General features: G+C 46.1%; 1 protein-coding gene across 4 annotated transcripts in view; it reads left to right on the top strand.

Annotated features, from left to right (window-relative positions):
* Positions 1-7,691: 7,691 nt before the first annotated feature.
* The window catches only part of BAG6 (BAG cochaperone 6), a 29,778-nt gene continuing 22,932 nt past the window's right edge, over positions 7,692-14,537 (top strand). For 2 of the 4 annotated variants that reach the window (XM_077286045.1, XM_077286044.1), the window contains exons 1-6: positions 7,692-7,818; positions 8,990-9,074; positions 12,460-12,577; positions 12,669-12,856; positions 14,118-14,177; positions 14,476-14,532. In XM_077286045.1, coding sequence (XP_077142160.1) covers positions 8,997-9,074; positions 12,460-12,577; positions 12,669-12,856; positions 14,118-14,177; positions 14,476-14,532 — 501 coding nt within the window. In that variant the 5' untranslated portion in view covers positions 7,692-7,818; positions 8,990-8,996. The remainder of the gene's footprint in view (positions 7,819-8,989; positions 9,075-12,459; positions 12,578-12,668; positions 12,857-14,117; positions 14,178-14,475; positions 14,533-14,537) is intronic. The other 2 variants (XM_077286047.1, XM_077286046.1) reach the window with 1 other exon arrangement.

Below are 14,537 nucleotides of genomic sequence, written 5' to 3'. Positions count from 1 at the left end.
TGCGGTTGGCCCTGGGTTCCTCCTAATGGATGACAATGTCAGACCTCATGTGGCTGGAGTGTGTCAGCAGTTCCTGCAAGATGAAGGCATTGAAGCTATGGACTGGCCCGCCCGTTCCCCAGACCTGAATCCGATTGAACACATCTGGGACATCATGTCTCGCACCATCCACCAACGTCACATTGCACCACAGACTGTCCAGGAGTTGGCGGACGCATTAGTCCAGGTCTGGCATGAGATCCCATCTGCCGCATCATCAGGGGCATGCCCAGGTGTTGTAGGGAGGTCATACAGGCACGTGGAGGCCACACACACTACTGAGCATCATTTCCTTGTCTTGAGGCATTTCCACTGAAGTTGGATCAGCCTGTAACTTCATTTACCACTTTGATTTTGAGCATCATTCCAACTCCAGACCTCCGTTGGATATTAGTTGTGATTTACCGTATATACTCGAGTATAAGCCGACCCGAGTATAAGCCGACCCCCCTAATTTTGCCACAAAAAACTGGGAAAACTTATTGACTCGAGTATAAGCCTAGGGTGGAAAATGCAGCAGGTACCGGTGAATTTCAAAATTAAAAATAGATACTCCATACCGTTCATTATGGCCCCATAGATGCTCCACATAAAGCTGTGCCACATATAATGCTCTGCACCGTTCATTATGGCCCCATAGATGCTCCACATAAAGCTGTGCCATATATACAATGCTCTGCACCATTGCCCCATAGATACTCCACATAAAGCTGTGCCATATATACAATGCTCTGCACCGTTGCCCCATAGCTGTGCCATATATATAATGCTCTGCACTGTTGCCCCATAGCTGTGCCATATATACAATGCTCTGCACCGTTGCCCCATAGATAGCTGTGCCATATATATAATGCTCTGCACCGTTGCCCCATAGCTGTGCCATATATATAATGCTCTGCACTGTTGCCCCATAGCTGTGCCATATATATAATGCTCTGCACCGTTGCCCCATAGCTGTGCCATATAGTGCTCTGCACCGTTGCCTCATAGCTGTGCCATATAGTGCTCTGCACCATTGCCCCATAGCTGTGCCATATAGTGCTCTGCACCGTTGCCCCATAGCTGTGCCATATATATAATGCTCTGCACCGTTGCCCATAGCTGTGCCATATAGTGCTCTGCACCGTTGCCCCATAGCTGTGCCATATAGTGCTCTGCACCATTGCCCCATAGCTGTGCCATATAGTGCTCTGCACCGTTGCCCCATAGCTGTGCCATATATATAATGCTCTGCACCGTTGCCCCATAGCTGTGCCATATAGTGCTCTGCACCGTCCATTATTGCCCCATAGCTGTGCCATATAGTACTCTGCACCGTTGCCCCATAGCTGTGCCATATAGTGCTCTGCACCGTTATTGCCCCATAGCTGTGCCATATAGTGCTCTGCACCGTTGCCCCATAGCTGTGCCATATATATAGTGCTCTGCACCGTTGCCCCATAGCTGTGCCATATAGTGCTCTGCATCGTTGCCCCATAGCTGTGCCATATAGTGCTCTGCACCATTGCCCCATAGCTGTGTCATATAGTGCTCTGCACCGTTGCCCCATAGCTGTGCCATATAGTGCTCTGCACCATTGCCCCATAGCTGTGCCATACAGTGCTCTGCACCGTTATTGCCCCATAGCTGTGCCATATAGTGCTCTGCACCATTGCCCCATAGCTGTGCCATATAGTGCTCTGCACCATTGCCCCATAGCTGTGCCATATAGTGCTCTGCACCATTGCCCCATAGCTGTGCCATATAATGCTCTGCACCGTTGCCCCATAGCTGTGCCATATAGTGCTCTGCACCGTTGCCCCATAGCTGTGCCATATAGTGCTCTGCACCGTTGCCCCATAGCTGTGCCATATAGTGCTCTGCACCGTTGCCCCATAGCTGTGCCATATAGTGCTCTGCACCGTTGTCCCATAGCTGTGCCATATAGTGCTCTGCCCCATAGCTGTGCCATATAGTGCTCTGCACCATTGCCCCATAGATAGCTGTGCCATATAGTGCTCTGCACCGTCCATTATTGCCCCATAGCTGTTGCTGCTGCTGCAATAAAAAAAAAAAAACACATACTCACCTCTCTTGCTTGCAGCTCCTCGGCGCCATCTTCCCGGCGTCTCTCCGCACTGACTGATCAGGCAGAGGGCGGCGCGCACACTATATGCGTCATCGCGCCCTCTGACCTGCACAGTCAGTGTGGAGAGAGAGACGCCGGGAAGATGGCGCGACGCCCGGCGTTGTGGAACGCGGACAGGTGAATATGCGATACTTACCTGCTCCCGGCGTCCCGCTCCTTCCCCCGGACAGCTGGTCTTCGGTGCCGCAGCCTCTTCCTCTATCAGCGGTCACCGGCACCGCTTCATTAGAGAAATGAATAGGCGGCTCCGCCCCTATGGGAGGTGGAGCAGCCTATTCATTTCTCTAATGAGCGGTCCCACGTGACCGCTCAGGGGAAGAGGCTGCGGCACCGAAGACAGTGTGACAGGCAGGGGGAGCGTCAGGAACGCCGGGACTAGGTAAGTATATGACAGTGCTCACCCGCCGACCCCACCACCGATCATGACTCGAGTATAAGCCGAGAGGGGCACTTTCAGCCCAAAAATTTGGGCTGAAAATCTCGGCTTATACTCGAGTATATACGGTAAGTTGATCATTTTTAGGTTTTATTGTTCTCAACACATTCCACTATATAATGAATAAAGATTTACAACTGGAATATTTCATTCAGTGATATCTAGGATGTGGGATTTTAGTATTCCCTTTATTTTTTTGAGCAGCGTATTAAAAAAGTATGAAAACAAAATTCCAATCGGCCTCTTTTTCTAAATCATAGATTAAAATAATTAAATAAAGAAAAAATAGGTATAGAGGCTCAAGTTCAAGTATGGGGGTTAAAAAAATCAGCATTAAAGTAAAAAATAAAAGTTAAGAAAATAAAAAAGTCGAAATAAATAAATACATAAATAAATTATTTTTTTTCCTCCTCTTTATCAATGCTCTGTATGTCATGGTGGGAAGAAAATGATGTTTTTACTGATAACAATCCATTTCTCCCTAACATCAAATGGTTTGGTAGATATGTAGATGACCTCCTGCGTGTTTCGGAGGGTCCCGTATCCACATTTGAGGGATTTTCATCCTATGTCAGTACATATTATTTAAACCTATGTTTCACAGTTACTAGACCTTCTGCCCAGATTTCTTTCTTGGACATCATTCTGAAAGGCAATCCTCTTAGACATATGGATGAGACACCTCTGTTCAGAAAGGATGTCTTAAGGTACCTTCACACTAAACGATATCGCTAGCGATCCGTGACGTTGCAGCGTCCTGGCTAGCGATATCGTTGAGTTTGACAGGCAGCAGCGATCAGGATCCTGCTGTGCCATCGTTGGTCGGAGCAGAAAGGCCAGAACTTTATTTCGTCGCTGGATCTCCCGCAGACATCGCTGAGTCGGCGTGTGTGATGCCGATTCAGCGATGTCTTCACTGGTAACCAGGGTAAACATCGGGTTACTAAGTGCAGGGCCGCGCTTAGTAACCCGATGTTTACCCTGGTTACCAGCGTAAACGTAAAAAAAACAAACACTACATACTTACATTCCGGTGTCTGTCCCCCGGCGCTGTGCTTTCCTGCACTGTGTAAGCGCCGGCTGGCCGGAAAGCAGAGCACAGCGGTGACGTCACCGCTGTGCTTTCCGGCTGGCGCTTACACAGTGCAGAGAAGCACAGCGCCGGGGGACAGACACCGGAATGTAAGTATGTAGTGTTTGGTTTTTTTACGTTTACGCTGGTAACCAGGGTAAACATCGGGTTACTAAGCGCGGCCCTGCGCTTAGTAAGCCGATGTTTACCCTGGTTACCAGGGGACTTCGCATAGTTGGTCGCTGGAGAGCTGTCTGTGTAACAGCTCTCCAGCGACCACACAGTGACGCTGCAGCGATCGGGATCGTTGTCTAGATCGCTGCAGCGTCGCTAAATGTGACGGTACCTTTAGACAATACTATTCTTTCTAGTAGCTCACACCTCGCCATGTTACTAAAGCCATACCATCATTCATCTAATGGTAATGATCACGCCTCTGTTACCTCCTCAACCTCATTTAGTCCTTAATTTAATGCTGTCAAGAAGATTGTCCATCTGCAGCAGTCCATGCACTACTATGGCAGAGTCAAATATGGCTCCACACCCATGCTCACCAACACACGAGAGTCTGTGCATGAAGTTAAATACAAGGTTGATGACTATCAAAAGGATAGTGACACAGACAATAAGTGAAGTAACAAATATCCATTGGTACAATTGTGGTATCGTGCCGGCTCTATGTCCCCGACGTATGTTTCGCTTTCTTTCGCTTCCTCAGGGCGTGATTGGTTTTTGTTCTCAAGAAAATGTATGTTTTTATCTAGTAGCATGGACTCAGGTTTCTCCTTGTTTATATACTTAATAGAGTTGCTACCCTACTTATTTTTTAGCTTTATTTGCATATAAGTTAGGGTGTTTCATTTTTCCGAAGTTATGATTTTCATATGACTTTGCTTGAATCCTTGATCTAAGTCATCTAAAAGATCCATGTAAAAAATTTTTGCGAAATCAATTAATATTTAGAGGTTGCACACTTTGATCACTTTTATCTGAAAGTACCGAAATTCATGAAAATGTATCATCGACATCACACTAATGTGTATGTTGTGTTTCTATTATGTTTTGTGGGTAGTTTAACTGAAAAAGAGTACTAGAAAGGGAATTTGGTTACTTGAAAAGGTGCCTGGTGGTGAATTTTTGGGAGCTCAACTCCCTTCCAAGGAACACATGCTTTTAGTTTTTATTTACCATCACAAGGAAATGAAAGAAACACTCTTGTGTGCTGCTAAATCCACAAGTATTAAACTACAGGGAGTGTGGAAGAAAGCAAGTATCCCTGTCATGACAGAGGAGAATATCAGAACTCGTATACAGAAGTTATACAAGGAATATCAACATCTGGGTAAAGAGAAATCAAGAAACACTGGCAAAGTAAATACGAAGCCGCAGATTTGGAAAGGTGATCTTGTTGAGCTATTTGATATTGCCAGGCAAAATGTGATCTCTATGAATAGCGTACTAGAAGACGATAAAGCATTCCTTATGTCACAAAGAGAGGATTATATGAGTTTATCAATGAGTGGTGTAGATAAGGTTCTTGCCTCACAAATTAAAAAGAAGAAAATAAATGCAGAAAAAAGGAGGCATACAAGGAGAAACATTATAAAGAAGTCGCCAAAATGAACAGTGGAACACTCAGTCTCATCTCCATCATCATCAATTCACGAAGAGGACAAATTTTCTGCACCACCAGTGAAAAAATCTTGTGCAGGTCGTAGATTAAAACCTCTTGATCACACACTCACGGCTACATGGGATCGAGAACAACTCTCCATTCGACAAGCAAGTACTTCATTTATTGCAACTGCAAAAAGCCTTGGTCACGATGTTTCATGCATTTCCATATCTCCATCTACCGTTTTCCGAGCTCGGGCGATTAACAGAAGACAAATGGCTGAGAACATGGAAAAGTCACTGTTTGAAAATCCTCCTCATTTAGTCTTACATTAGGATAGTGAATTGTTGCCTGAGGGAGTGTCAAAACTCTAGAAGATAGAGCTGCTGTTCTTGAAACTGGAAAAGATTTTGAGCATTTGCTTGGCGTACCTGTTGCCCAGAAAGGTACTGGAGAGCTAATGGCTGAAGTTGTTATTCAGGAGGTGGACCGATTCGCGCTACGTGACCTTATCATTGGTATAGCTTTCGATACAACTGCATCTAATACAGGAATGATCCAAGGAGCATGTATCAGAATTGAAACTGAATTTGGGAGACCATTGTTGTGGTTGGCTTGCCGCCACCACACCCACGAATTAATCTTGAAAGGAGTGTTTGGTAACTGTTGTAACATCCCATCATGTTGTCCTGACATCCAGATTTTCAGAAAGTTCCAAAATCAGTCGAATTCAGTTGATAAGAAGTCCTATGTCACGATGTTAGATGAAGAAAATCCCATTCAAGGTTTTCTAGAAGAACAACTTGTCAAAATAGTGGACTACCTCAACAATGTCTTGCAAGATGGCAGTCATCCAAGAGAAGATTCCAAAGAGCTATTAGAACTATCATTTCTATATCTTGGAGGCTGGGATGAAAACTATTTCGAATTTAGGGTTCCAGGGGCTCTGACTGAAGCAAGGTGGATGGCAAAGGCCATATATGTACTCAAAATTGTGCTATTCACTAAACAATTGCATATTTCTAATACCGAATTGAAAGGAATAAGAAAAGTAGTGCGTTTTGTCTGTCTAATATATGTCCGCTTTTGGCACGAGGCAGTTGTAAGTCGATGGGCTCCAAAGAATGATTTGGAGATGCTACAGCTTTTGCAATATTATCCAGATAAAGATGTCAGAGAAAGTGCCCTCACAGTGGCTAAGAGTCACATTTGGTATCTGTCAGAAACTAATTCTATATGAATTATAGAAATGATTTGTGTTATATATATATATGAGATCTTCGTGTTGAAAATTTTTATCAATTTTTTCATATTAGTTTGAGGGGTGCTGAGAGGTTCCCATAGCAGCCAGAGGCCAGCTGAAAGCCCTGTGCCGCCATTTTGGCGCTAGTCTACACTTATCAAAGAACAGGAATATTGCTGTATATAGTCCAAGTGACAATCACAGACTCAAGTTTAAGTCTGGGGGCTAAACAATAATAAGTAAAAAAAACAAGTACAAAAAATATAATAAAAATGTAATAAAAGGAAAATAAATATTCCAATCGACCCCTTTTTCCAGTTCGGAAAATAAAATAAAAAATAAAAAAAATAGGCATACAGGCTCGAGTTCGAGTAAGGGGAGTAAAAAATAAAGAGTAAAGTAAAAAAAAAAGAAGTTAAAAGAAATATTAAAAAAGTCTAAAAACAAAGAAATACATAAATAAAAAATAGGCATTCGGACTTAAATTCAAGTATGGGGGCTAAAAAAAATCAGCACTAAAGCAAAAAAAAATTAAAAAATAAAAAAAAATAAACAAAGTAGAAATAAATAAAAAAAATATTCCAATCGCTCTGTCTAATTTAAAAAATAAACAAATAAATAAATAAACAGACATACAGGCTCTAATTCAAGGGGGATCAAAAATAAACATTAAAGAAAAAAAAGTAAAATATATTTTAAAAAAAGTAAATTAAAAAAAAAATTCCAAACGACTGCTTGTTCTAATTTAGAAACCACACTGACGTTGTTTTGGCCGCTGCCCCTGCGCAAAAAAATAGTTAATATGCAATAAATATTTAACCCAAAATGATCACATTTAAAAAGCGCAGATTGGTTTTGTGAAACCACCAAAATAATAATAATATATAAAAAAAATCTTGCTTGAAAAAAAAGTTATAACACACGGAAGAAAATGACAACTGGTGCCGGGAGGAGACCAACTCTGACGTTATATCTATATTTCTATACTGTGGGTTTATAGATAACTTGTCAGTGATTGAGTCTAGATAATAAATGTGAAAATAACTATTATAAAAAGAATAAACTGCCGGATTATTGGTAGTGGGCTAAGGGCGGAAGTGACACGTAGCTTAGGTTTTAAGGTGAGGGCGGAAGCGGAAGTGCGTCATGCGGTTCACCTTCCGGAAAAGCGCTACTGCTCCCCAGTTGCCCCGGAAGCGGAAGCTGGCCGGCTGCGGCTGCTGTTTTCGTTACAGTACTTGTCAGTTGTCGGTGTCTCTGGTTACAGGGAAGACCGGGAGCACAGGTGAGATACCGGCGGGCCGCGGAGGGGCCGGACACCGAGGTAGAAGGTTCTAGCTGCTGCGGGGACGTGACAGCATCGCCTCCTCATCGTCACCACAAATAGGATTAGGGCAGAGCGGACGATTGATGTCTTTCTATCTGCGATGGAACTATGACTCCCAGAATGCCTTGTGCTAATCTTTGGTGTGGAGCTGCATTATGGGACATGTAGTTCAGGACTATATCTATGGGTGTTGGAGAGTGAGAGGGGGAGGAGTTTACATCTGTCAGATGTTTATGGAGCTCCCCTTTAAATCCTTCCCTGGGGTCTGAGCGCGCTCAGTGCACTGCAGGCGACAGCTGTTGTTTAACCACTTAAATGGCGCCTGTAAGGGGAGCGATCTGCTGCCCATCGGCTCCCCGCGGAGCAGTCTCTGGGAGGCCAAAGCCCCTGTTACTGCCATCTTCATACTCCCGGGAGGCCGCCTAGGAGAGCGGGAACTTCCCTGATCACTGGTCCTGTATAGTACGAGCAACCGGACGATCGCAGGGCTAAACAAAATAACGGAAAATGAGTGTTAGAACATTAAAATCGCTCCTTCTCCCAATACAAAGATCATAATTATCGTCACTTCCTCAAACTCTGATCTGACATCTGTAACCGTCCCAAAGGGAAAATCTAAGCCCCCAAATTGTTGTTCTCGGATTTCCCCCCTCTAAAAAAAAAATGCAATAAAAGCTCCCCAAGATGGTAGCAACAAACAACAATAAAAGAGTAGTCCTCTCACCGCTCCGACGATCCTGGGGACTCTGAAAATGGAGACAATATATATAATTTTATTTTTTTTTCACTGGTAAAATGTGAAAAATCCTTCTCCAACTTGAAGATCGCTGTATTCATTGTGAGCTGGAGAATCGTGACTTTTTTTTCCCCACAATTTTCAGTATTTTATATGGTGAAGTTAATAGCGTCATTCAAAACTACAACTTGTCGCCCTAAAAAGTCAAAAGGAAATGGAAAATTGGTCACAGCTGGAAGGGGCATAGAACCACAAGGATCAGCCGCCCCCAGATTTGCCTTCTGATGCTAATACAGTCTTTGTATAAAGGACGAGAGATGTTGGAAAGTTTCAGAGCTTTTATGCTTTCATTACAGGAAACCCCTTTGATGATTTATTTATTTTTTTTACAAGGAGACAAATGGCAGCAGATGAGAAGATGGAGGTGACTGTGAAAACGCTGGACTCCCAGACACGGACATTCACAGTGGATGCAGAGGTGGGTGCAAAGGAAGAGTCACCAGCAGAGCAAGGTCGAGTTCACACAAGCGTATTTCACGTACCGTGTACAGACAACAGTGCCCGGACTGACCGCAGGTCTCCTGCCCTGAAGCTACAGCCTCATATGTGTCTGAGCTTGTGCGTTCGGATGCACTCACTATTCTGCTGGTGCAGTCACTGTGTACATACATTACTGATCCTGAGTTACATCCTGTATTATACCCCCGAGCTGCACTCAGTATTCTGCTGGTGCAGTCACTGTGTACATACATTACATTACTGATCCTGAGTTACATCCTGTATTATACTCCAGAGCTGCACTCACTATTCTGCTGGTGCAGTCACTGTGTACATACATTACATTACTGATCCTGAGTTATATCCTGTATTATACCCCAGTGCTGCACTCACTATTCTGCTGGTGCAGTCACTGTGTACATACATTACATTACTGATCCTGAGTTACATCCTGTATTATACTCCAGAGCTGCACTCACTATTCTGCTGGTGCAGTCACTGTGTACATACATTACATTACTGATCCTGAGTTATATCCTGTATTATACTCCAGAGCTGCACTCACTATTCTGCTGGTGCAGTCACTGTGTACATACATTACATTACTGATCCTGAGTTACATCCTGTATTATACTCCAGAGCTGCACTCACTATTCTGCTGGTGCAGTCACACTGTACATACATTACATTACTGATCCTGAGTTATATCCTGTATTATACCCCAGTGCTGCACTCACTATTCTGCTGGTGCAGTCACTGTGTACATACATTACATTACTGATCCTGAGTTACATCCTGTATTATACTCCAGAGCTGCACTCACTATTCTGCTGGTGCAGTCACTGTGTACATACATTACATTACTGATCCTGAGTTACATCCTGTATTATACCCCCGAGCTGCACTCAGTATTCTGCTGGTGCAGTTACTGTGTACATACATTACATTACTGATCCTGAGTTATATCCTGTATTATACACCAGTACTGAACTCACTATTCTGCTGGTGCAGTCACTGTGTACATACATTACATTACTGATCCTGAGTTACATCCTGTATTATACTCCAGAGCTGCACTCACTATTCTGCTGGTGCATTTACTGTGTACATACATTACATTACAGATCCTGAGTTACATCCTGTATTATACCCCAGAGCTGCCCTCACAATTCTGCTGGTGCAGTCACTGTGTACATACATTACATTACTGATCCTGAGTTACATCCTGTATTATACCCCCGAGCTGCACTCAGTATTCTGCTGGTGCAGTCGCTGTGTACATACATTACATTACATTACTGATCCTGAGTTACATCCTGTATTATACTCCAGAGCTGCACTCACTATTCTGCTGGTGCAGTCACTGTGTACATACATTACATTACTGATCCTGAGTTATATCCTGTATTATACCCCAGTGCTGCACTCACTATTCTGCTGGTGCAGTCACTGTGTACATACATTACATTACTGATCCTGAGTTACATCCTGTATTATACTCCAGAGCTGCACTCACTATTCTGCTGGTGCAGTCACTGTGTACATACATTACATTACTGATCCTGAGTTACATCCTGTATTATACCCCCGAGCTGCACTCAGTATTCTGCTGGTGCAGTCACTGTGTACATACATTACATTACATTACTGATCCTGAGTTACATCCTGTATTATACTCCAGAGCTGCACTCACTATTCTGCTGGTGCAGTCACTGTGTACATACATTACATTACTGATCCTGAGTTATATCCTGTATTATACTCCAGAGCTGCACTCAGTATTCTGCTGGTGCAGTCACTGTGTACATACATTACATTACTGATCCTGAGTTATATCCTGTATTATACTCCAGAGCTGCACTCACTATTCTGCTGGTGCAGTCACTGTGTACATACATTACATTACTGATCCTGAGTTACATCCTGTATTATACTCCAGAGCTGCACTCACTATTCTGCTGGTGCAGTCACTGTGTACATACATTACATTACTGATCCTGAGTTATATCCTGTATTATACCCCAGTGCTGCACTCACTATTCTGCTGGTGCAGTCACTGTGTACATACATTACATTACTGATCCTGAGTTACATCCTGTATTATACTCCAGAGCTGCACTCACTATTCTGCTGGTGCAGTCACTGTGTACATACATTACTGATCCTGAGTTATATCCTGTATTATACCCCAGTGCTGCACTCACTATTCTGCTGGTGCAGTCACTGTGTACATACATTACATTACTGATCCTGAGTTATATCCTGTATTATACTCCAGAGCTGCACTCAGTATTCTGCTGGTGCAGTCACTGTGTACATACATTACATTACTGATCCTGAGTTATATCCTGTATTATACTCCAGAGCTGCACTCAGTATTCTGCTGGTGCAGTCACTGTGTACATACATTACATTACTGATCCTGAATTACATCCTGTATTATACTCCAGAGCTGCACTCACTATTCTGCTGGTGCAGTCACTGTGTACATACATTACATTACTGATCCTGAGTTACATCCTGTATTATACCCCCGAGCTGCACTCAGTATTCTGCTGGTGCAGTTACTGTGTACATATATTACATTACTGATCCTGAGTTATATCCTGTATTATACCCCAGTACTGAACTCACTATTCTGCTGGTGCAGTCACTGTGTACATACATTACATTACAGATCCTGAGTTACATCCTGTATTATACCCCAGAGCTGCCCTCACAATTCTGCTGGTGGAGTCACTGCGTACATACATTACTGATCCTGAGTTACATCCTGTATTATACTCCAGAGCTGCACTCACAATTCTGCTGGTGGAGTCACTGTGTACATACATTACTGATCCTGAGTTACATCCTGTATTATACTCCAGAGCTGCACTCACTATTCTGCTGGTGCAGTCTCTATGTACATACATTACATTACAGATCCTGAGTTACATCCTGTATTATACCCCAGAGCTGCCCTCACAATTCTGCTGGTGGAGTCACTGCGTACATACATTACTGATCCTGAGTTACATCCTGTATTATACTCCAGAGCTGCACTCACTATTCTGCTGGTGCAGTCTCTATGTACATACATTACATTACTGATCCTGATTTACATCCTGTATTATACCCCAGAGCTGCCCTCACAATTTTGCTGGTGCAGTCACTGTGTACATACATTACATTACTGATCCTGATTTACATCCTGTATTATACCCCAGAGCTGCCCTCACAATTTTGCTGGTGCAGTCACTGTGTACATACATTACATTACTCATCCTGTACTTATCCTGTATTATACCCCAGAGCTGCACTCACTTTCCTCTGTGTACGGTCTGTTAATGCTGCCGCTTTTCTTCCTCCTCTTCTTCCTGCAGATAACGGTGAAGGACTTTAAAGATCATATCTCGCCGTCTGTCGGCATCCCCTCGGAGAAGCAGCGACTCATATATCAGGGTCGGGTATTGCAGGAAGACAAGAAGCTGAAGGAATACAGTGAGTGCCGCGTCTGGAGGAGGCTGCATGTGCTGTGGCCGCGTCCCGCGTGCTCCGCTCTCATTAACCCTCCCAATTCTGCTCTCCTCAGATGTGGATGGGAAAGTTATTCACCTGGTGGAACGTGCGCCGCCTCAGGCACAAAGCACAACGGGGGCCGCCACATCCTCATCCAACACATCGACCACTGCGAACGGGAGTGCACCAGGTGGCACGGGGGCCGCGGGTCCCGAGAGGAATGGAAACAGCTACGTAATGGTGGGAGCATTTAACCTGCCGGTAAGAAGTACAAGTGGTGAGACGTGTCTTGTGGGGTGCAGAAGCCGGAGGGATGCGGGATGTGATGCCGCCTACTGTGTGTGGAGCTTGCAGGGGAGGGAGAGTTCTTTCCATCACAGATTCTGGAGCACCTGTGAGGTTTCCTTGTTTCTTAATGTGTATAGCATGGGGGAGGTGGGGCTCTGCTGATCAGGGTGTGGAGCATGGCGAAGGGGGGGTGAGTGGTGGGCTCCTTGCTTCGCTGGGCATTGGGGTAGGGCTCCTTTACTACTCGGTGTGTGGAGCGCATGAGGGAGAAGGATGCTCCATATTGTGTGAAGTGCAGGGCACTCCTTGCTGTGTCGGGCATTGAATACGAGGGGAGAAAGGAGGCTCCTTGCTGCTCCGGGTGTGGAGCGCGCGGCGGGACGGCTCCTTGCTGCTCCGGGTGTTGAGCGCGCGCGAGACGGCTCCTTGCTGCACCGGGTGTTGAGCGCGCGGCGGGACGGCTCCTTGCTGCACCAGGTGTGTTGAGCGCACGGCGGGACGGCTCCTTGCTGCATCGGGTGTTGAGCGCACGGCGGGACGGCTCCTTGCTGCACCGGGTGTTGAGCGCGCAGCGGGACGGCTCCTTGCTGCACCGGGTGTTGAGCGCGCGGCGGGACGGCTCCTTGCTGCACCTGGTGTTGAGCGTGCAGCGGGACGGCTCCTTGCTGCACCGGGTGTTGAGCGCGCGGCGGGACGGCTCCTTGCTGCACCGGGTGTTGAGCGCGCGGCGGGACGGCTCCTTGCTGCACCGGGTGTTGAGCGCGCGGCGGGACGGCTCCTTGCTGCACCGGGTGTTGAGCGCGCGGCGGGACGGCTCCTTGCTGCACCGGGTGTTGAGCGCGCGGCGGGACGGCTCCTTGCTGCACCGGGTGTTGAGCGCGCGGCGGGACGGCTCCTTGCTGCACCGGGTGTTGAGCGCACGGCGGGACGGCTCCTTGCTGCACCGGGTGTTGAGCGCGCGGCGGGACGGCTCCTTGCTGCACCGGGTACGGCGGGACGGCTCCTTGCTGCACCGGGTGTTGAGCGCACGGTGGGACAACTCCTTGCTGCACCGGGTGTTGAGCGCGCGGTGAGGATGGCTCCTTGCTGCACCCAGTGTTGAGCGCGCGGTGAGGACGGCTCCTTGCTGCACCGGGTGTTGAGCGCGTGGCGGGACGGCTCCTTGATGTGTCCGGGCAGGCTCTTATCCTCAGCCATTCCTCTGCTGCTCATGCTGTGCCCATTCTCTCCGCAGCACGTCATGTCTGGTCTTGGTGAGCCTGGCAGGGCGCCGCGGGTCTCCACAGTCACTGGAGTAAGTATGTGTGTCGGGTCTTTCCGTGTCACCGGCATGTGTGTGACCCCCTCACTGGGCGATCTCTCTCCATGTAGATTAGATGTGAACTGTATAGAACAATTCTGATATTATTCTGTTTCCTGTCGTTCTTCTCTTTCCTCTTTTCTTCGTTCCCCCATTCACATTTATTCACTTCTCCTCCCTCCATTTCTCTCACCTCCTGCACCCCTGCGCCCTGTCACCCACCCCCGGTACCCTGAACGCCCGGTGCCCCCGCTGTCATGTCCGCTTTGTCCTTCCTCCCTCCTCTGCTTAGAATGATGGCTCCTCCCTTGATGTCCATATAAACTTGGATCAGCAGCTGCCCATCCAGGTATG

Source organism: Ranitomeya variabilis, chromosome 2 (genome assembly GCF_051348905.1).
Source record: "Ranitomeya variabilis isolate aRanVar5 chromosome 2, aRanVar5.hap1, whole genome shotgun sequence".
Classification (NCBI taxonomy): Eukaryota; Metazoa; Chordata; class Amphibia; order Anura; family Dendrobatidae; genus Ranitomeya; species Ranitomeya variabilis.
The sequence above is the reverse complement of the archived record's forward strand: the minus strand, read 5'-3'. Positions and strand labels throughout refer to the sequence as shown.